Raw genomic sequence first — 22,544 nt, forward strand, 5'->3', positions numbered from 1 at the left:
TATTAACAGAGCTCACTATTTAGAGGAATCTTTCAATAAAGTGAAGAGTATACTGACTATCTCAGGGAGGCAAGGTAGACATAAATTAATTGAAATCTATGTCACCCAATGCTGTCTGTTCTACCTGCCTCGATACACGTCCAATTTGTCCTCTGCTCTCCTCCCCCGCCCCACTGTTCGCCCTCTTCTAGAGGATGCAGTGTTCCTCTTCATATCTCTCTACTCCCACCTCCTTCAATCCACATAACAGCAGAACTTGCAGAATACAAATCTGAACACATCCCTCTCAGCTTAAAATCTCAGAGAGGTGTCCGACTGCTCTTAGAAGAAATAGAGACCCCTCACCACGGTGCATCAGCCTGCCCCTGCCCCTCCCCCTCGCTCTGCTCCAGCCCCATTGGCCTTGCTGCCCCAGGACCTCCTGCCTCCCTCTCTCCGCCCATCCCTGCCATCCCAGGCTCTCTGCAACAGCCAGGAAAGCTCTTCCCAGGCCTCTTCACCTAAGTAACCCCTCTCCCCTTGAGACCCCAGCTCGGACGCCTGCCCTGCCCTGCCCTCCCTGACCAGGTGAATCCCCTGCTACATGCCCCCATAGCGCTGTGGGTCCCTGCCTTGTGGCCTCATCACAGCTGCAAATTTCCATTTTTCTTTGATTATTGGATTAATGTCTGTTGCCCAGATGGACTGTGAGCTCCATGAGGGCTCATCTGGTTTTCTCCTCGCTGTATTCCCAGCACCATCAGACGTTCAATACAGAAACTGAATGAATGAATGACTCAATCAATCAATGAGAGCTATGATCTGTCTAAAACTAATCTCCTAGTGCCACACTCTTTCCTCGAGGTCTACCCTTGATTCCTTCGAGGCCCTTTGCAATTCCCTACCTCCGTCCCTCCCAACCGCCCTCCCACCTCCTCTGTCTTTTAAAACCCAGGTCCAACATTCCCTCCGAGAGGACTTCCCAATGCCACCAGCCAAAAAGGATTCCTCCTCTCTGTTCCCCTCCTGGGAACCTGTCTCCCTCTGCCTGGATGAGAGCTGTCCCTTATCCCTGTGTTACGTGGCACGTTCTCCAGAGGGTAGGGGCTTTTAGTCTTGTCTTTTTACTTCCGTGTCCCAGGGGCTCCATACATTTTGCTGCGATTGAATCAGAATGGAACATAATTCTGCCCACCCCACCTGGAGCCCAGTTTTTGCTTTGATGCAGCCCTGATCGAAAGGGTGCACACAGCTGCAGCTCCGAGGGGAGGAAAAATGCCTGAGAAGTAATTAAAGAGAGAGAGCTTGAAAGCAAAATCTTGAGAAGCCCAGGGCCAGCGAGCTGGCCTCCCTCACAAAGCCTGGCACGGAGTCTGCATTCAATATGCACTGAATGAAGAGCTGTGTGAATGAAAAGTTCACAGCCTTTAAGCTCCTGGGGGCACTCCTGGCAGCAGGGCGGAGCAGAGAGACGCTAATGGATTCCTAGCCGCCAAAGCCAATTCTTCTAGGAAGCCAAGAGCAACAATTCTGTCCGGGACAGCCGGTGTTGTCTTCCCGTTTTGGAGATAGAAACAGAGGGCCTGAGATGGGAGGGGCCCCAAGGTGACTTCCTCCTCCCATGGGCCGTCGTCCCTCAAGTCCTAAACATGGACTCGTAGGTGCCTCTGCCCGTGTTAAACAATCTGTCTCAGGACTTGCTGGTCACATCGCATATAGTGACGTCCCTGCAATTAGATGTGGCCACCTTCCCAGCCCAGCACCAACCTCCCGCTTAAAGGGCACCGTCTAAGGAACATCTGGTGAGTAAGCGGCCCCTGGGCTTTCTTGGGTAAAGGTTCTTCTGGAACAGAGGCCCCCCAGGTCTCAAAAGCAAGAACCAAAAGAACACCAGACCCCTCCCTATCCCTCAGCAAAAGCAAAGTGTGCATGGTGGGTGGGTCCCACTGAAAACGGCCACACCCAGGACATGCTGTCATTTAGAGGGAGTAGACAAATGTTGACAAGTGCACACACACACACGCGTGCACAGGTAGGTTCCCATTACTCTTCCTCCTCTTCAGATCACAACCCCCCAGAGAGAGCTGGCAGGGAGGTCAAAGGACCATGTGGATGAAGATTCCAGCCCCAGAGCAGAATGCAGAGCCTCTGCATTCCAGTGAAGCAAGATACCAACCTGCCCACACCAAGAACCCCCGCCCTTCACGTGCCAGCAGCACCCCTGCAGGGCTGGGCCCACTCCTTCAGATCTGAAGGGGACTGGCTGCAAAGTGACACTCAAGGCTTCGTGGACAGCCAGGAACCCCCTTCCAGTCCCCCCAAGGCTGGGAGTCACCCCTCCCAGTTCCCGCCACCAGCCAAGCAGTCTTACTTCTTCACTTTCGGGTACTTCATCTCTGCGATGGCATTCGTGGCTTCTGTCTGCTTCTCCTTCAAGTGCTGGGGCCACATGTTGTCCACCCAGTCCACCAGGTCTACCTGAAAGCCAGACCACCATCAGCGCTTCCTGTCTCCGGCTGCCCTTATCACCAACCCAACCCCTTCCTCCTGCTCTCAACATCCCTCCCGCCCTCCCCCAGGGCTGGCACCGGCTGGCCTTGCACCTGTGAAGCAGCAAGAGGGGCAGGGCAAGGAGAGGAGGTGGAAGGTGTCAGGGGAGGGGACTGCGGCCAGGGGCCTACCACAGTCGGACGCTTGACCAAGTGCTCCAGCTTGGTGTGGCTGAACTCAAGGCTGATGACATTGTACAGCTTGTCCCGCTGAGCCTCGGGCGTCTCATAGTACCGCACAAACTGGGACATGCTCATCTCTGTGCCCTTCTGGGTGTTCACGTCCATCACGTCCACCAGCCGCCGGCTACCTGGGGGCAGAATGCACACGCTGGTGGCTCCTGCAGTCTCGGGGTCCAGATCCTACTTGGGAGCCTCTCTCAAACAAAACCTCCTCCTCCAAGGTTCCCCGTACACCTCACCCCTATGCCATGTCTGCTCAATTACCTCATCCTGTTGGTTTTCCTTACTGAGTCTCTCTCCAATCCATCTGCTTCCCTACACCACCACGGCCTCCACTCTAGTCCGGTCCACCATTACTGCTCTGCCAGATGACCTCAAGAGCTTCCTGAGGGGTCTCCAGACTACCCGCTCCTACCCATCCTCCACACTGCTGCCAAAGTGAGCTTTCTAAAACAGAGACCTGACATGGACACTCCTCTCTCTGCTTAAAACCTTCAATAGCTCCTCATTGCCTACCGAAGGATCCCTTAGCACGGCACTCAAGCCCTTTCTGTTTATTCACAGCACCAGGATAGTACTTATCTCTGTAGATCATTAACTGTTTAGTAGTCTTCCTCTGTAGTCTGTGAGGCCAGGAAAGTTACTTGACTTCTCTGAACCTCCGTGTCTTCATCTTGCCATCTCTTCTTTTTTTTTTTTTTTTTTGCTGAGGAAGATTCTTCCTGAGCTAACATCTGCTGCCAATCTTCCTCGTTTTTTTTTTTTTTTTGCTTGAGGAAGATTAGCTCTGACCTAACACCTGTGCCAATCTTCCTCTATTTTGTATGTGGGTCGCTGCCACAGCATGGCTGATGAATGACGTAAGTCTGTGCCTAGGGTTCCAAACCTGCCAACCAAGGCCGCCAAACCAGAGCGTGCCAAACTTAATCACTACACCACGGGGTCGGCCCCTTTGCCATCTCTTCTGATAGGTTAGTTGTGAGGATTAAACCAGATGAAGTACTACAGAAGTACTCGCACAGTGTCTGGTACATAAATGAATGGGTCCCCCCGTTATTCCCTAGCACTAATTGCAATTCCTGAATATCATGTTTCTTTGTCTACTTTGCTGTCTTTCTTCCCTACTAATCTGTAGTAGTTGTGAGAGCAGGAGTCTCCTCTGTCTTGCTCAATACTCCATCCCAAGTATCTGGAACAAAGCCTGGCACATAGTGGGAGCTCAGTAAACATTTGTGGAACAAATAAAAGATGAATGTTGGCTGTCCTGTATAGCATGTGACATACGACTTCTCATACACATGCCTGCTGAACCAGACTGAGGGGTCCTCCTTAGGAAAGTCCAGACTTTCATCTCAGCAGCAGGCTGCATGCCTCTCATGGCTTCCCAGAGAGCAGGGAACCAGCTCTGGACCAGGAGACAGGAATCTCCGGTGCCAACCCTGGGGCCACCACTGACTAAACCCTCAAGGAAATCATGACCCTTTAGGGGACTCTGCTTCCTCATCTGTAAAATGGGAATAATAATGGCTCCAGAACTCCAGCCAAGGCGGAAGGAACAACCAAAGTTAAGTGGCAATGCTCTGAAAGGGGAGAACACAGACACAAAGCAGATTGCCAAATTCATGGTGATTTATGAGGAAAGCTGGCACCTCCTGTCTGTTAGGACTCAAAATAAGCATCATGACTGGAACGAGACATCCACCATCTGGTAAGAAAGGATCTCAATTCCTCATTAGCTCAGTGACAAATACACGGTCCATGGAGACTTAGAAATGTGTAAACCAGAAAATAAAAAACAAAGAAAAGAATAGGAAGCAGGTGATCGCCTTGTTCAAAGCTACCCAAAAACGAAGAGTAAATGAAGAGCAGTGAGCAAATGACAGCCCGAGGGCCAAATCCAGCCCACCACCCATTTTTACATGGCTTTATATGCCCTATATGCGAGCTAAGGATGGTTTTTACATTTTTAAGTGGTAGAGGGGGGAAAAAAGAAGTCAAAAGAAGAAGAAGATTTTGTGATGTGAAAATTACGTGAAATTCAAATTTCTGGTCCCGATGTAGTTTTATTAGCACACAGCCATACTCATCAGTTCACAAGCATCTCTGGCTGCTTCCAGGCTACGAGGGCCGAGCTGAGTAGCCGACAGAGACTGAATGGCCGGCAAAACCTGAAAAATCTACTCTCTGGATCTCCACAGAGAAAGTCTGGGGACCCTTGGACTAGACAAAACCCTCATGGAACTTACACACTGATATGAGTAATATTCCCATCTGGTTTGCTGCTACATATCCAGCTCTGTGTGCAGAGCCTGCCCCGTTAACAGAACCCATAACAGGCCCGTGGTCAATATTGGTTGAATAAATCCACAGTGCCTTTCATATAGTAGAAACTGAGTAATAAAAGTAATCCCCTAAGCACACAGAAGAACTTGGGTGTTACTATCTTTTGGGTTCAATATCTAATTTTCACAATCACCCCAGAAGCTAGGTGGGACTGTCCCCACCTTACAAATGAGGAAACCAAGGTTTAGAGGTGATACAATTGGCTCGGGTCCCCCAGCACACACTCTTTCTACCAATTAGAATAGTTAACACTTACCGAGCACTTCAGCACAGGCAAGCTCTCTACACACATCATCTTAAGTTAATTGTGTTGACAGTTCTGTGAGGTAGAACTTCAGTTACATTATACCCATTTGATGGATGAGAAACTGAGGCTTGGACAACTAGTTAACTCGCCCCAGAATGCCCAGTTAGTGAGCGGTAGAGCTGGGATTTGAAGCCAATTCATTCTAATGCCGGAGCCCAAGTTCTTATCCCCTCACCTACCCCACAACCCCTGCCCTGTGCAATACTGAATCTTGATCACATGCTAAGGTTGAAAAACAATCCTAGCCTTCAGTGGCTGGATCTGAACCCCATGCATCCTGGGAAGCCTTGGAGAACAGCTTTGTTTTTGCGTCAGGAGTGCAGATCCACCAGGGGGCATCCCTGAACTTTGCTGGAAATTCTGGCCGTGTTCTCGGCAGCGCTGGCTCCTTCCTTACCAGGGCTCCTGGAACAGGTGAGCTCAGCTTTTCTGGAAAGCCCACTTGGCAGAGAACCTGCTGTTAGAATAAGGGAGGTGGGAGAAGAACAGGCCCCCGAGCCCTCCCTCCTCTCTGGCCAGCCTCCTACCTCCCCCTGCCTCTCCTCCCTGACCTTGCTTAAGGGCACGTCTGCGAAGCCCCCTGCTGGGCAGGTAGGAGATGGGACACGGAAAATCACGGTCCCGGAGACTCATGCAAGTTAGCATGGAAGGCCCGGGGCTCAGCTGCCCCTGTCAGCCCAATGCGGTGGTTAAGCTAAGACTTAGTGGGTTCAAACCTCAGCTGGGCCTCGGGCCTCTTAGCTTCTCTGAGTATCAGTTTCCCCATCCGTCACATGGGGACAAAAATGGTAGCTAGCCAATGGGGCTGTCCTGAATCTTAGATGAGATAATGCACATAAAACACTTCCAAGAAGTGCCTGTGGGGAGGTAGTGTTACCTAATCAGCCAATTTCATCTATAATTACAGGTGGAGAAAGGGAAGAGGTGGGAAGTCAGAGCCAGTTAAATCTCTGCCAGCCAGTCCAATGGACTGACTGCTTAAGATCCTAAAACTTAATCAGGACGGCTAGTGGGTGTGGGGTTTTTATGGATGGTGATAAAAATGTTCAAAAACTGACTGTGGTGATGATGGTTGCACAACTCTGTGAACAGACAAAAAAACACTGAACTGTATACTTTAAATGGGTGAATTGTATGGTATGTGAATTATATCTCAATAAAGCTGTTATAAAAAAAAAAAAAACTCAAGCACTAAATGACCAAGAAAGTTGGTTTTTCTTTTTTTGTTTTTTGTGAGGAAGATCAGCCCTGAGCTAACATCCCTGCTAATCCCCCTCTTTTTGCTGAGGAAGACCGGCTCTGAGCTAACATCTATTGCCAGTCCTCCTCCTTTTTTTTCCCCAAAGCCCCAGTAGATAGTTGTGTGTCATGGTTGCACAACTTTCTAGTTGCTGTACGTGGGACGCGGCCTCAGCATGGCCGGAGAAGCGGTGCGTCGGTGCGCGCCCGGGATCCGAACCCGGGCCGCCAGCAGCGGAGCGCGTGCACTTAACCACTAAGCCACGGGGCCGGCCCCAAGTTGGTTTTTCTAAAAATATTTTTCCCTTTCAAAAGTCTTCCATCAGCTTAAAAAAACACAAAAAGAAATGTAAATTATTCAGCCATAAAAAGGAATAAGTACACCTGCTACAACATGGACGAACCTCAAAAACATTATGCTCAGTGAAAGAGCCAGATACAAATGGTCACATATTGCATGATGCCATTTATAGGAAATGTCCAGAGTAGGTAAATCTGTAGAGACAAAAAGTAGGTGAGTGGTGGCCAGGCACTGGGGGAGGGGAAATGGGAGTGACCACCAATGAGTACGAGTTTCCTTTTGGGGTGATGAAAATGTTCTGGAACTAGATTGAGGCGATGGTTGTACAACCTTGTGAACTAGCAGAAGTGACAGCTGCACAACATTGTGAACGTCCTAAATGCCACTGAATTGTTCACTTTAAAATGGTTAATTTTGTGTTATGTGAATTTCACCACAATAAATTATTTATTTTCAAAAGCAATGGAAGATATTATTTTAAATCTCATATACTACCTCCACTCTGCTGGAAAAAGAACTTCATTTGTTCTGATCTGTCTCTCTCTCTTCTTTTTACCCGTTTTTTTATTTTATTTTATTTTATTTTATTTTGGTGATGAAGACTGGCCCTGAGCCAACATCTGTGCCAATCTTCCTCTACTTTGTATCTGGGACACCGCCACAGCATGGCTTGATGAGCGGTGTGTAGGTCCGCGCCCCAGATTCGGACCCACAAAGCCCAGGCCACCAAAGTGGAGTGTGCGAACTTAACCACTACGCCACCAGGCTGGCCCCTACCTAACTGTTTCTTACGTGGGAGTCTCTCCCCTCCTCACGACTCAGGAACTTGGGCCACAGACTCTTTCAGCCCGTCTCTCTCCAGGGAGCCTTCGCAAACTGGCCACAATGCCCTTCCTTCCCCCAGCCAGGAGTGTCCTTGGGCTCAGTTCTTCACAAGTTAACTCAGGGATTAGGATGCAGGTACAGGTGGGAAACGCTAAAGAAAGGCCAGGAAATGATAAACACAATTCAGGACTGTAGTGGAATGGAAGTATGGGTGGCCCCCACAAAAGATATATCTATCCAGAACCTATGAATAGGACCTCATTTGGAAAAAGGGTCTTTGCAGAGGTAATTAAGGTAAGGATCTTGAGATGAGATCATGCTGGACTGAGGGTGGGCCCTAAATCCAATGACTAGTGTCCTTATAAGAAGGTCATGTGCAGACCGAGGCAGAGATTGAAGTGATGTGTCTACTAGCCAAGGAATGCCTGGGTTTACCAAAAGCTGGAGGAGGCATGGAAGGATTCTCCCTCAGAGCCTCCAGAAGGAACCAATGCTGCCAACACCTCGATTATGGACTTCTGACCTCCAAAGCTAGGTTTTCGTTTTTTTTGTTTCTTTCTTTTATGAGGAGATCAGCCCTGTGCTAACATCTGCCAATCCTCCTGTTTTTTTTGCCGAGGAAGTCTGGCCCTGGGCTAACATCCGTGCCCATCTTCCTCCACTTTATATGGGATGCCGCCACAGCATGGCTTGCCAAGCAGTGCGTCGGTGCACGCCCGGGATCCGAACTGGCGAACCCTGGGCTGCCGCAGCGGAGTGCACACACTTAACTGCTTGCACCACCCGGCCAGCCCCACTGACCTCCAAAACTACAAGAGAATACATTTCTGTAGTTTTAAGCCACTCAGTTTACGGTACTTTGTTATGGCAGCCCCAGGAAACAAATACAAGGGTCACCTTTGGGGCAGGGAAGGTCACACCAGAGCTTCTAAGGAATTTCAATGCATCCTAACCTGGGTGGCAGGTGTTCATGTTATAATTTTTCTTTAAACTCCTTGGCATATATAACACATTTCACAAACACTCCCCTCAAAAAACAGGTCAAAGGACTCAGATGTTTCAGGTTCCAGTCTTCACAGCATAAGACTTTTAGGTAAGGTACCCTAGTGTCCTCATCTGCAACATAGAGATAAGACCACCTACCTCAAAAAAAAGTTGTGAAAAAAATTTTTTAACTAAAAATTTTTTTAAATATTCAAACAGTTAATGCTGGAGGCAAATGAAAGGTCTTTAATTAACGGCACCAAAGGTGTCACGGCATCTTGCTGCAGAGAAGTTAAAGATCTGTACACAGCCATAGCTTCCCATCCTGCCCATCTCAAACAACAAGACTCGATAAGCTCCTTCTCTTTCAGAACAATTCTGACTCACCAATCTGATTCCCCAACTTGCACAATAAAACTAATGCACAATAACTGTACAATTTTGATGATCCCAAAATGATAGATCATTACTTCAGTGTTTTCTGTAAAGGTGGTATTTATGTTTAATGCCAACTTATATACAACCCAAATCAAAGACGACTATAATGAAAAGATTTTTAAAAAAATAACAGCCTAAATCTCAAAATAATAAAGGCCATATACGACAAACCCACAGCCAACATCATACGCAATGGTGAAAAACTGAAAGCCATCCCTCTGAGAACAGAAACAAGACAAAGGTGCCCACTCTCACCACTCTTATTCAACACAGTACTGGAGGTTTTTGCTAGAGGAATTAGGCAAGAAAAAGAAATAAAAGGTATCCAAATTGGAAAGGAAGAAGTGAAACTCTTGCTGTTTGCAGATGACATGTTTCTATATAGAGAAAACTCTAAAGAATCCATCAGAAAACTATTAGAAATCAACAACTCCAACAACTACAGCAAAGTTGCAGGGTACAAAATCAACTTACAAAAATCAGTTGCATTTCTACACTCTAATAATGAACTAGCAGAAAGAGAACTCAAGAAGACAATCCCATTTACAATCGCAACAAAAAGAATAAAATATCTAGGAATAAATTTAACCAAGGAGGTGAAAGACTTATACACTGAAAACTATAAGTCATTATTGAAAGAAATCGATGACGACATAAACAAATGGAAAGATATTCCATGCACATGAATTAGAAGAATAAACATAGTTAAAATGTCCATATTACCTAAAGCAATCTACAAATTCAATGCAATCCCAATCAGAATCCCAGTGACATTCTTCACAGAAATAGAACAAAGAATACTAAAATTTATGTGAAACAACAAAAGACCCCAAATAGTGAAGGTAATCCTGAGAAAAAAGAACAAAGCGGGAGGCATCACCATCCCTGACTTGAAAATACACTACAAAGCTACAGTAATCAAAACTGGCACAAAAACAGACACACAGATCAATGGAACAGAACTGAAAGCCCAGAAATAAAACCACACATCTATAGACACCTAATCTTCGACAAAGGAGCAAAGAACATACAATGGAGAAAGGAAAGTCTCTTCAATAAGTGGTGCTGGGAAAACTGGACAGCCACACGCAAAAGAATGAAAATAGACCATTATCTTTCACCATACACAAAAATTAACTCCAAATGGATTAAAGACTTGAAGATAAGACCTGAAACCATAAAACTCCTAGAAGAAAATATAGGCAATACACTCTTTGACATCGGTCATAGCAGCATCTTTTTGAATACCATATCTACTCAGGCACGGGAAACAAAAGACAAAATAAACAAATGAGACTACATCAGACTAAAGAGCTTCTGCAAGGCAAAGGAACCATAACAAAATGAAAAGACAACCCACCAACTGGGAGAAAACATTTGCAAATCATATATCTGACAAGGGGTTAATCTCCAGAGTATATAAAGAACTCATACAACTCAACAACAAAAAAACAAACAACCCAGTCAAAAAATAGGCAGAGGATATGAAGAGACCTTTTTCCAAAGAAGATATACCAATGGCCAACAAGCACACGAAAGGATGTTCAGCATCACTAATTATTAAGGAAATGCAAATCAAAACTACAATGAGATATCACCTTACACCTATCAGAATAGCTATAATTACCAAGATAAAAAATAACAAATGTTGGAGAAGATGTGGAAAAAAGGGCACCCTCATATACTGCTGGTGGGAATGCAAACTGGTGCAGCCACCATGGAAAACAGTATGGAGATTTTTCAAAAAATTAAAAATAGAAATACCATACAATCTAGCTATCCCACTACTGAGTATTTATCCAAAGAACTTGAAATCAACAATTCAAAGAGACTTATGCACCCTCTATGTTCATTGCAGCATTATTCACAATAGCCAAGACAGGGAAGCAGCCCAAGTGCCCATCAACTGATGAATGGATAAAGAAGATGTGGTGTATATACATGCAATGGAATACTACTCAGCCATAAAAAAAGACAAAATTGTCCATCCCATTTGCAACAACATGGATGGACCTTGAGGGTATTGTGTTAAGTGAAATACGCCAGGCAGAGAAAGACAAACACCACATGATTTCACTCATATGTAGAAGACAGACAAACACATGGACAAAGAGAACAGATTAGTAGTTACCAGAGGGGAAGGGGTGGGAGGGGTGGGCGAAAGGGGTAAAGGGGCACATATATGTGGTGAGAGAGAAAAATTAGACTATTGGTGATGAGCACGATGCAGTCTACACAGAATACTGATAAATAATAATGTACACCTGAAATTTCACAATGTTATAAACCATTGTGACCTCAATAAAAAAAATAAAAACCACAGTCCAAATCTACTTCTAATAAATCCTCCTAGGGCCAGCCCCGGTGGCCCAGTGCTTAAGTTCAGCGTGCTCTGCTTCGGCGGCCTGGGTTTGGTTCCTAGGCACAGACCTACACCACTTGTCTGTCAGTGGCTGTGCTGTGGCAGCAGCTCACATACAAAAAGAGGAAGATTGGCAACAGATGTTAGCTCAGGGTGAATCTTCTTCAGAAAAAAAGGAAAAAAATATTCCTAAAACAGAGTAAATTTATCCTTTTTATTAGCATATATTATATACACACATGTGATATACCTATAATGTGTGTAACAAATGGGTATATAAATATATAGGCAAGCATTAATATAAATATGTATGTCGGGGCCGGCCCCGTGGCTTGGTGGTTAAGTGCGCGCGCTCCGATGCTGGTGGCCCAGGTTCAGATCCCGGGCGCGCACCGAGGCACCACTTCTCCGTCCATCCTGAGGCCGAGTCCCACATACAGCAACTAGAAGGATGTGCAGCTATGACATACAACTATCTACTGGGGCTTTGGGGGGAAAAAATAAATAAATAAAATCTTAAAAAATATATATATATAAATATGTATGTAATATATATGTACATTCAGAAAATCTCTTTAAAATAAATTAGATGTCATATATTCAGTTATTCATGGTTAGTACAGAGCAATGTACAAATTACTGATATTTTTAAAACACAGAACACCTTCCTTGCAGGATATATATAGGGCCGGCCCCGTGGCTTAGTGGTTGAGTGCGCGCGCTCCGCTGCTGGCGGCCCGGGTTCGGATCCCGGGCGCGCACCAACGCACTGCTTCTCCCGCCATGCTGAGGCCACGTCCCACATACAGCAACTAGAGGGATATGCAGCTATGACATACAACTATCTACTGGGGCTTTGGGGGAAAAATAAATAAATAAAATTATATTAAAAAAAAAGGATATATATATAGCCACGTGTAATTGTGAGTAAAATCTGGACACAAATGTGTTTTCAAATATGTATATACCTTTCACATATCATGATACTTGCCTTTTGTAAGATATTTTATGCAACACTTGTAAACTCTCATTTAATCCCATGTATATATATCCTCACATGCACACATATGTTAATCTAAAAATTATCATTTTCATTCTCAGTCCAAATGTGGACAAAATAAAGAGCATTTTGGATACATTATCATTTGGTAAATGCAAGAATAAAGGACAAATCATATTTTGTGAAAAAGAGACACAGCTTTAAAATAATCTAGTTTAACAGTATCATTTAGTCACTAAGATGTAGTAATTTGCGAAATTGTACCTTATCACCCTGAAAATGTTATTTACTTTGCAAATGTCAAGGTATTAAAAAAAAATAAAACTAGTATGGGGAAAAACTTTAATAATAATTTTTAAATTAGTTAAGTGAAAATTTAAATTAAAAAAAAAAAGTTGTGGGATGAACTGAGATGACTCCTACAAAACGCTAGAAACAGAGAAGGCATGACCCAAAAGCTGGGTCTCTCCTCACCCAGGCCGATCTCAGGTCCCTCTATCCTGCCAACAGACTTTAGTACCCACTTGCCTCAAGGGCTGTTGTGGGTTGAACTGCGTTCCCCAAAAAGCCATGTTCAAGTCCTAACCCTAATACCTGTGAATGTGACCTTATTTGGAAATAGGGTCTTTGCAGATGTGATCAAGCTAAAATGAGGTCAGACTGGATTAGGGTGAGCCCTTAGCCAATGACTGTTATCCTTATAAGACAAGAGAAATTTGGACAGAGACACGCAGAGGGAACACAGCCATGTGAAGATAGAAGCAAAGACGAGTGATGCATCTACAAGCCAAGGAACACCAAGGAAGCCAGCAATCACCAGAAGCGGGAGAAGGCAAGGCAGGGTCCTCCCCTAGACCCTTCAGAGAGAGCACGGCCCTGCCAACACCTTGATTTCAGACTTTTGGCCTTCAGAACCATGAGAGAATAAACTGTGGTTTTAAGCCACCCAGTTTGGTGGTATTTTGTTATGGCAGCCCCAGGAAAAAATACAAAGGCTGATGAGAGAATTACTGCATAAACCCACAGACATATGGCTCCATAAATGTCAAATCTGAAGCAGGGAAGGCCCCTCGCCACCCCCACGGTGCTAGTACAAGGTGTCACAGGCAGATACGCCGTATAGCTAACCTGGGTAGTTTACCTAGTAGCTTCACAAAGAGAAAAATGTCATCCACGGTGACATCATACCATTTCATCCTAAACACTAGATTTCTTTGCCTACTTGTTTCTTGTCTTTCTCCCTTACTATTCTGTAAGTGCTGCGAGGGCAGGAGACTTGTCTGTCTTGCTCACTGTTCTATCTTGAGTATCTAGAAGGGAGAGCCTGGCGCATAGTGGGAGCTCAGCATATACTTGTGGAATGAATAAACAAATGTTGGATGTTATTCACTTTTATGTCCTGTCCAGCATGTGACATATGACTTCACATATAAATGACAGTTGAACTGAAGAAATGACCTGGAGGTGGGTATATTTAACCCTCCCCACACTAGGGAAGATGATCCCTCCAGCCCGGAAAATATCTGGAAGTCCTGAGCAGTCAGGAGCCCCACCCCTGGAACATCTGGCACTGAAGATAGAAGGAAAAGCCTGTTTTTACTTCTTTGAGCACTAACCAGGCTTCCAGCCCCTGGCCCCCACCCCCATCACAATCCCCGGGCCCCTGTGCACCCTCGCTTCCTTCTGCTCTTAGCCAGGTGCAGGTCCCCAGCTGACCCCACCTCAGCCTGCTCCACCCTCAGATGAAAAGGGAAGTCAGGACTTGGAGTGGTTAGAGCAGTGAGGAGCAGCTGGGGCCGCAGCGGGGGAGGGGCGTGTGCAGGGAAGAGGCCCGAGGGTGGGAGAGGCCCAGTGACTGTGTTAGGAGTGGAAGGCTGGGGCACTTGGTTCTAAGAATAGCTGCTTTGGTGTACAGAGAGCTCCATCCAGCTCCCCAGGTGTCCTGGAAGCCACAGTCTGTGGGAGGGGTCAGAGTGGGAGTGGAGGAAGGAGGAAGAGAAGTCAGTTCTCCTAGGCGCCTGGGCTCTATGCATAAACCCCCAGGGAAACACAAACGCACCAGTAACCGGAAAATTCAACCCTGCTGGGTCCTGGCCCCCAGGTGGCAGTGAGAAATGCATAAACGATAGCATACCGCCTAGGGAGGCAGAATGATATTGGTAGAAGTGACCATTGGCTTAGGAGTCTGACCCATCTGAGATAAGGACCAGCTCTGAATCCAACAGTGTATAAGCGGAAGTTTCTCTCCACAGATGTATTCCAGCCAATAAATGGCAAAGGAATGATAGAATTAGACTGTCACCACTTTACAACCCTTAATAAACTAATGGAGCGAGACATCAAACATCAACGGCCACTCACATCAGAGAGAGAGAGGATCTGACACTATGTGCCTTCTGATGGGAAACCAGAACACCATCTATGAAGTTAGTCTTGCCAGATAAAATGAATGAATGAATGAATGAATGAATGAATGAGTGTGCATTTTTGTGTGTTGAGAGAGAGAAAGAGAGAAACCCTGATTCTGATCAAGTGTCTATATCCAACTACTAATTTACAGGAACTACAAAGGAGAGAGGAACATGTTAAACTACTCCCAGGAAATGCCACTGGCAAAATCCAGACAATGGAAAACTCTACAGATCAAACAACCAACTTCTTAAAAGGATTGGAGGAAATGGAGGGAGAAGCCAGAGATTGTAAGAGACCTAAAAGGCATCTCAACCAATCTCAATGTAAGGACTGTATTTACATTCTGACTCATACAACTGTCAAAAAAAAAAAGAGTAACGTTTATGACATATATGAAACAACTGGAAATTTGAACAAAGAATTGTATATTTACTAATTTTAAGGAATTATTGTTTTTAAAAAATAAGGTATGATAATGCTATTATGATTATGTTTTTAAAAATCTCCTCTCATTTATAACTATATGCTGAAAACTTCGTGGATAAAGTGGTACGATGTCTGGATATGTGTCAAATATTGCAGGAAAGGAGGAAGTGGATGGGGGACGGAAGGGGCAGGACCACAGATTGACGGGGGTTGGGGCTGGGTGATCAGCACATGGGAGTTCATTATACTTGTTACTTTTTAAAATTCTCTCCAATAAAAAGTATTTTTATAAATCCCAGCCCAGTTACTAGCTCTGTGGCTTCAGGGGACTCATTTATCCTTTCTAGACTTAGAGGGTCTTTATTAGTAACATGGGCCCATTAATGTAAGAGAGCCTAACGCAGTATCTGGCACGTGGTAGGGTGTGCAACACACTCAGCAGCTAGCCACTGAGCAGATCTGGGGCTTGGAAAGAACCATGAGGTTCTAAATACAAAGTAAGGTGCTGTCTCAATCAGACAGAAAGGGAAAGGGAGCTCTTTCTCCCCCATACGTGGACTTCTCAGGCACCTCGATTTTAACTCTGAAACCACAGCCCCCATCCGGGCTCTTTTATTCTCACTTGAAGAACCACACTGGAGAACCACACTCAACAGGTGCTCGACTTGTTCCTCGGTCAGCGACGGCCCACAGGAGGCCACCGAATGAGCACTGGGTGCCCTAAGGGCACTGGGGACAGTGCCGAGAGCGCTGGACTGAGTTCAGGTCCCAGCCACCCTGACTGACCCTGCTCTGGGCCTCAGTTGCCTCGCCTGTAACGACAAGAAGAAACTGACCTTTATACCTTTTTTTCATTGCCACAGAACTCTTTCTTCAAACAGAAGCTTTGACAAGAGCCAAATGCATAAATAAAAGCAAGCAGCTCAGGAAGTGGGAAGTGGGGGTGCTCCGAATTCAGACCCGGATTCCTGGGATTTCCCTTTGAAAACCACCGGGTTAGGTCAGTTTTAGGTCCTCTTCCAGGGCCAACATACTCATTTTTAGCCTAGTTCTTAAACACTCAGATTAGACCCCTTAATGGGCCGGCCCCGTGGCTCAGTGGTTGAGTGCGTGCGCTCTGCTGCTGGCGGCCCGGGTTCAGATCCCGGGCGCGCACCGACGCGCTGCTTCTCCAGCCATGCTGAGGCCACGGCCCACGTGCAGCAACTAGAAGGATGTGCAGCTATGACATACAACTATCTACTGGGGCTTTGGGGGAAAAAATAAATAAATAAAAATTAAAAAAAAAAAAGATTAGACCCCTTAAATGTGAACTGGGGGGCAGTAGGAGGGGGAAGAGACCGAGAGGCCCGCCCAGGGGGTCACCGGGGACACTTGGGGCCTGCCAGTTCCTTTCAGTCTGAGCTGGGAGATTAAGAATTGGTGCTCCGTCTTCTCAGGTTCCCAGTCTGATCTGCTACTGGTGGCAAAGGGGAGCTGGGCACAAGTGCCAAGTCTCTGAGCAGGAAGCTTAGCACCAGGGAGGAGGCAAGTGCCCCAGAGGGACAGAAGGGACAGATCAGTGCTAAGAATGGAAGGTGGCCCTCCAAGCTTTGGGGAGCAGCCACCCCTGGAGCAGGTGACAGAACAAGCTGCCCTTTGGAACCTGCAAGGAATCTACAGTGCTGGAACTCTCAGGCTCTTGAAGTCAATGGGTTACAGGAGAAATTTTCCACATGGGAGCGGTGCCTGACGTTCCTAAGTAGGCCATCAGCTCAGCCCTCCTTCCCTCCTCTCTCTCCTCTCCCTCCTCCTCTCCCTCCAATCTCATTGGTTCTCTGAGCTCACAGGCTACACACACATCCAACAAATTTCAGCTGCAGAAATTAATCCATGGCCCCATGGCCCTTGCTTTGAAGGTTCCATCAGTCAGCTCCAAGAGCCATGGGCTCAGAGCCGGGAGGGGGCTGCTGAAAGTCACCTTGAAGGCTAACGTAAAGCATACACGGGCACTGACCCCAAACTCCCCCTGCACCCGCTCTTCAGAGAGTGCACACAACTGTCCCTCATCATCATTCTGGAGCCTTCTCTATCATCCTCAAGTTTCTGGACTGGTTTTTTATTCTGCTCCTTGGGAGTATCCCCTCATCCATCTCACAGAGACAATGTTTATTAGTGAGAGCACTGGCCACAGTTCAAATCCCGCTCTGCTATTCACTAGCAGTGGCCTTGGGTTTATCCCAGAAACTCTCTGGGCTTCAGTTTCCTCATCTGTAAAGTGGAGATAATAGGACCTGCCTAGTGAATTATTGAAAGCACTTTGTAAACTTAGAAGCAGGGGTCCTATTGAGGATGCTGACCCAAAGCGGAGGCGCAAGGTGTAGGAAGGAGAGGGCCCAGGGCTGGGAGTCACTGCACAACTTGGGACCAGTCTCTTCCCAGATCTATGCCTCAGTTTCCTCACTGTCAAATAAGGATGCTTGCAAGGGTCCCCAGGTTTTCCCTGAGCACTAATATCTTCTGGCTTCTGACCTTTGCACCTTTAGAAATTCTCCCCAGGACAGATCCAGTGCCAGGCTATCCTCTGCACCCTGGGCTCAAGACTTTAACCTTCACTGACAGATGGGCATAAGATACAAACCCAGACTCACCAATCGGGGCCAAACCCAATCAGGCAAGAAAATCCAAAAAGACACCCGAGCCAACGACAACAAAGCCTTCTGATTAGCAGACGCTGAGAGCCAGCCACAGCACTGTGCAGAAGTTAAGGGATACGGGCACAAATCTCAGCTCTTCCACACACTAGCTATGGGATTGTGGACAAGTCACCCGGAGCCTCAGTTTTGACATCTATAAAATGGGGATAGTGATAAATAGGGTTTTATGTGGATCACACAAAATAATATAGGTGAGGTCCCTGGCTTATAATAAGATCTCAGGAAACAGTAGCTAATGCTATTATTTATACTCTAAGGAGTTACCCCACGGGAGAATGATCCCTATTAGGCAAACAGTAGGAAGAAGCAAGTATAGTTCCCCTAGGCCCCCAGCACTATCAAGATTTTTATTTCGGAGCACTAGCTTTCCAGGAAAAGGGAAATAGAACAAATCAGAGAGGCGAGTGTTCATCTTGAAGAGAAAACACACCTGAGAACATAACAGAACCCCTCTGAAACCCTCCTCCCTGGGGGCTCATGATCCTCAGCTCTCCTGACTGCAGGCACCTTCCTCTCCTTCCATTTCCATCTGTCCTGCCGGGTGAACGCCTCCCCCACCTGCCTGTCCAACTTTGACTTCTCTTCTGAGCTCAAATTCAGTGAGGCCAGAAGTAAACTCATCTACACCCCCACACAGGTCTACTTTTCCTCTGGGGTTCTGTTACAAGCATCATCTCCCAATCACTGAAATTCAAACCTACATTTGAATCTGATGTGCCATCTACTGTCTGGGTGACTCACAAGTCACTTCTCTCCAGGCCTGTTTTTCCCACCTGTGAAATGGGAAAGCAAGACTAGAAGAGTTCTAAGAAATCTTGCAGAGTTTAAAGTTTTAAAAGCCTATGATTTGGGGCCAGCCCCGTGGCTTAGTGGTTAAGTGCGTGCGCTCTGCTGCTGGCGGCCCAGGTTCGGATCCCGGGCGCGCACCGACGCACTGCTTCTCCGGCCATGCTGAGGCCGCGTCCCACATACAGCAACTAGAAAGATGTGCAGCTATGACATACAACTATCTACTGGGGCTTTGGGGGAAAAAATAAATAAATAAAATTATAAAAAAAAAAAAATAAAAGCCTATGATTTTAAACCAACTTAAAAAAGGTCCAGGGACAAGTCAGCCATCTTTGATTTCTAAGGAGTGAAAATTTAGTCTTCTCCTTAAACACAGCCCATTAAGGGCAGAGCCCATGTCTCGTGAGTCTCCTCGACCCCAGCCCCTTGCACAGGGCCAGACACAACACAGACACCCAGTAAATCTGTGAGTGAAGAATGAATAGAGGAGGGTTAGGGTTAGGGTTCACGTTCGAGTTCGGGTTCCGGTTAGGGTTCGGGTTTGGGTTAGGATTAGGGTTCGGGATCGGGTTAGGATTAGGGTTTGGGTTAGGGTAGGAAGTCATAAAGCTAAAGCATGGGTTTTGGAAACACCGGGAGCTGGGTACAGGTCCTGGCTCCACTGCCCACTAGCTGTATGGCTTTTACCCTCAGAGCCTTAGATCTCTTATCTGGAAAAGTGAACAATAACACTTAATTTATATGATTATTGGTGAGGACAAAATGATGTCATATGGTAAACACTCAGTAAAAGATAACGTGATTATTATATAATTGGATGAATAAATGAATGCTGAATAAAGTGATTTGTCATGAAGATTTTTCAAGAAAATGGCCAAAGAAAGTATCACTTGGGTTGGGTATGCTCATTAGAGAGAAATACAGTAAAGAGATAATGTGCAAGACCCCATAGCCATGGGCCATGCCAACCCTTAGTGACATAAGTATGGAGAGAGAGTGGGGACCCAGCACTTTATGGATGCATTTTCTCAGAGGGCTTAAAGCATCTTCACAGGTAACTAGAATTATGTCTTCCCCAGTCTCCCTATCCCCCCAACTCCCAACCTATAGACGTGACTCCCAACCTATAGATCCCAGTCTCTTAAATGAACTATCTGGGATAGAGATCCCGTTGAGGGGTGGGCCTCGGGGTGCACACCGATTAGAGCATCCAGAAACAGACCCACACATGCAGTCACCTGATTCACAACAGAGACAAGACTTCAGTGCCATGGGGAGAGGGTGTTTTTCCAATAATGGTAGTGGATCAACTGGCTATGCATATAGGAAAAAAAAGGATCTTGACCCCTATCTTGTACCAAACACAAAAATCAATTCCAGATGAACCACAGATCTAAATGTAAACATTCAAACAACAAAGCTTTTTGAGAAAAACATGAACATTTCTGCGACCTTGGAGTATGCAAAAATTTCTTAAACAGGACACAAGAGGAAGTAACGGACCAAGAAGAGCTAAATGGTCTATGTTAAAATTAAGAATGACTGTTCATTCGAAGATATTTTTAAGAGTGTGAAAAGGCAATCCACAAAGTAGGAGAAGATTCTGGAATGTGTACTCATATCCAGAATATAGAAAAGACCTTTATGTCATGGGCTGAATTATGTCCCCCCCAAATTTATATGTTGAAGTCCTAACCCCCAGGACCTCAACATGTAACCATATTTGGAGATAAGGTCTTTAAAGAGATAATTAAGTTAAAATGAGTTCTTTACGGTGGGCTCCAATCCAATAAGACTGGTGTCCTCATAAGAAGAGGAAATTAGGACACAGATACACACAGAAGGAAGACCATGTGAAGACATAAGGAGAAGACGGCCATCTACAAGCCAAGGAGAGAGATCTTTGAAGACACCAACCCTGCCGACACCTTGATCTTCTACTTCGAGCTTCAGAATTATAAGAAAATAAATTCCTGTTGTTTAAGTCACCCAGTCTGTGGTACTTTGTTATGGCGGCCCTAGCAAGCGAATACATCTTACAGTCAATAAAAGACAATCCTTTAAAATAATGGAGAAAAGACTTGATCAGACATTTCACAAAAGAAGATATCCAAACAGCAAATAAACATATGAAATGGAGCTCAATTTCATTAGTCATTAGAGAAATGCAAACTAAAACCACAATGAGATACAACCACACTCCCACCTGTATGAGAGCACGGCTGAAATGAAAAGGATGAAAACACCAACTCTTGGTGAGGATGCGGAGCAATCAGAACCAGAACAACCTACTCTGGACAATTACGTGACAGTATCCACAGTATCCAGTATACACATATTCTACGACCCAAGCAATTCTGCTCTTAAGTATATGCTCAACAGAAATGCATCCATCTGTTCACCAAAAGTCATACTCTAGAATGTTCATAGCAGCACTATACATATAGCCTTAAAATGGCAGCTATTCAAGTGCCCATTAACAGTAGAATGAATAAATAAATTGTGAAACAGTCACATAATAGAAAACTATATAGCAATGAGAATAAATAATCTACAACCACACACAACAATATGGATGAATCTCGTGAACACAAAAATTCAGCGAAAGAAGCCGAAACCAAGAGAGGACACCCTGTATGATTCCACTGACGTAAGTATGAAAACAGGAAAATTCACCCATGCTATGAGAAGTCAGGATGACAGTAGAGGGTAGTAACTGGACCTGAATAGTAAGTGGACAAGAGGGGTTGATTCTGGGGTGTCAGTTACCCTGGTTTGTTCAATTTGTTAAAAATCAATCGAGCTGTATGCTTACTATATGTGCACTTTTCTATATGTATATTATACTTCAGTAAAAAGTTTTTATTTTTAGTGTACAGTATTTCATAGAAATGAAAAGTGCCTTTTTTTTAAAGGCAAGGAGCTAGGAACAGAGGCTAGGTACCTGTCTTCCCAGTGGGCAGACAAAGAAAGAGCCTGATTTTAGGACTGAAAGAATAGAGTCTGTAGCCCCAAGTTGTAGCCTGAATAGCTGGCCGTGCACCAGTCCCCTTCTCAAAGAGTTACCTCCCAAGATACAGGGCCCGGGGAGGGGGAAAGAGACTGGAAGACAGAGGCTGAGATCCCACACTAACTGGGAAAGCTGGTCCAACCTCCCCCATACACTGCCCTCCAAAGCAGAACTCCCATTTATGGTAGGGGCATGTTTATGTCTCCCAGCAACACTGGAGAATCACTCCTTCCCCACGCTAGTCCACGTGGTTCTGCTGGGCAGACCCCATTCACCAGCTCCGGAGTTGGGAGGTGTGCTAAGCCTATGAGAGCCAATCCAGAGACATCTGATGGAATTACTGGAGGGTTGGGAAGGAAGACCCTGAGCCCGTAGGATGGAAGCCTAGAGCTGCTGGCTCCCCATCTTTGGCATCACATGGGGAGAAGCCAGCCTGAGAAAGAAGCAGAAAAAGGAAGCAAAAGAGGGAAGCAGAAAGGAAAAGATCCAACTTCTTGAGATCTTGGAGCATCTAGATCTAGATGTGCCTGGAAGTCACACCCTGAACCTGTTACGTAAGCCAATGAACTCTGTGTTGCTTAGGCCAGCTTGAGTACCATTTGTTGCTTATGTCACTATGACAAACGTACCCTACTGCTGCTCTCCGGAAGCCTGTGTGCACTCTCAGAGACTAAAATGGGCGTCATAATACCCCATGCGAA

At 45.8% G+C, this 22,544-nt stretch overlaps 1 protein-coding gene across 2 annotated transcripts in view; it reads right to left on the reverse strand.

Annotated features, from left to right (window-relative positions):
- The window catches only part of KDM2B (lysine demethylase 2B), a 122,988-nt gene that overhangs the window by 90,459 nt on the left and 9,985 nt on the right, over window positions 1-22,544 (reverse strand). For both annotated transcript variants that reach the window (XM_087423327.1, XM_004430007.3), the window contains exons 5-6: window positions 2,661-2,839; window positions 2,351-2,457 (exon numbers count right to left, since the gene is read on the reverse strand). In XM_087423327.1, coding sequence (XP_087279453.1) covers window positions 2,351-2,457; window positions 2,661-2,839 — 286 coding nt within the window. The remainder of the gene's footprint in view (window positions 1-2,350; window positions 2,458-2,660; window positions 2,840-22,544) is intronic.

This window comes from Ceratotherium simum, chromosome 35 (genome assembly GCF_057802395.1).
Source record: "Ceratotherium simum simum isolate JZ-2026a chromosome 35, ASM5780239v1, whole genome shotgun sequence".
Taxonomy (NCBI): domain Eukaryota; kingdom Metazoa; phylum Chordata; class Mammalia; order Perissodactyla; family Rhinocerotidae; genus Ceratotherium; species Ceratotherium simum.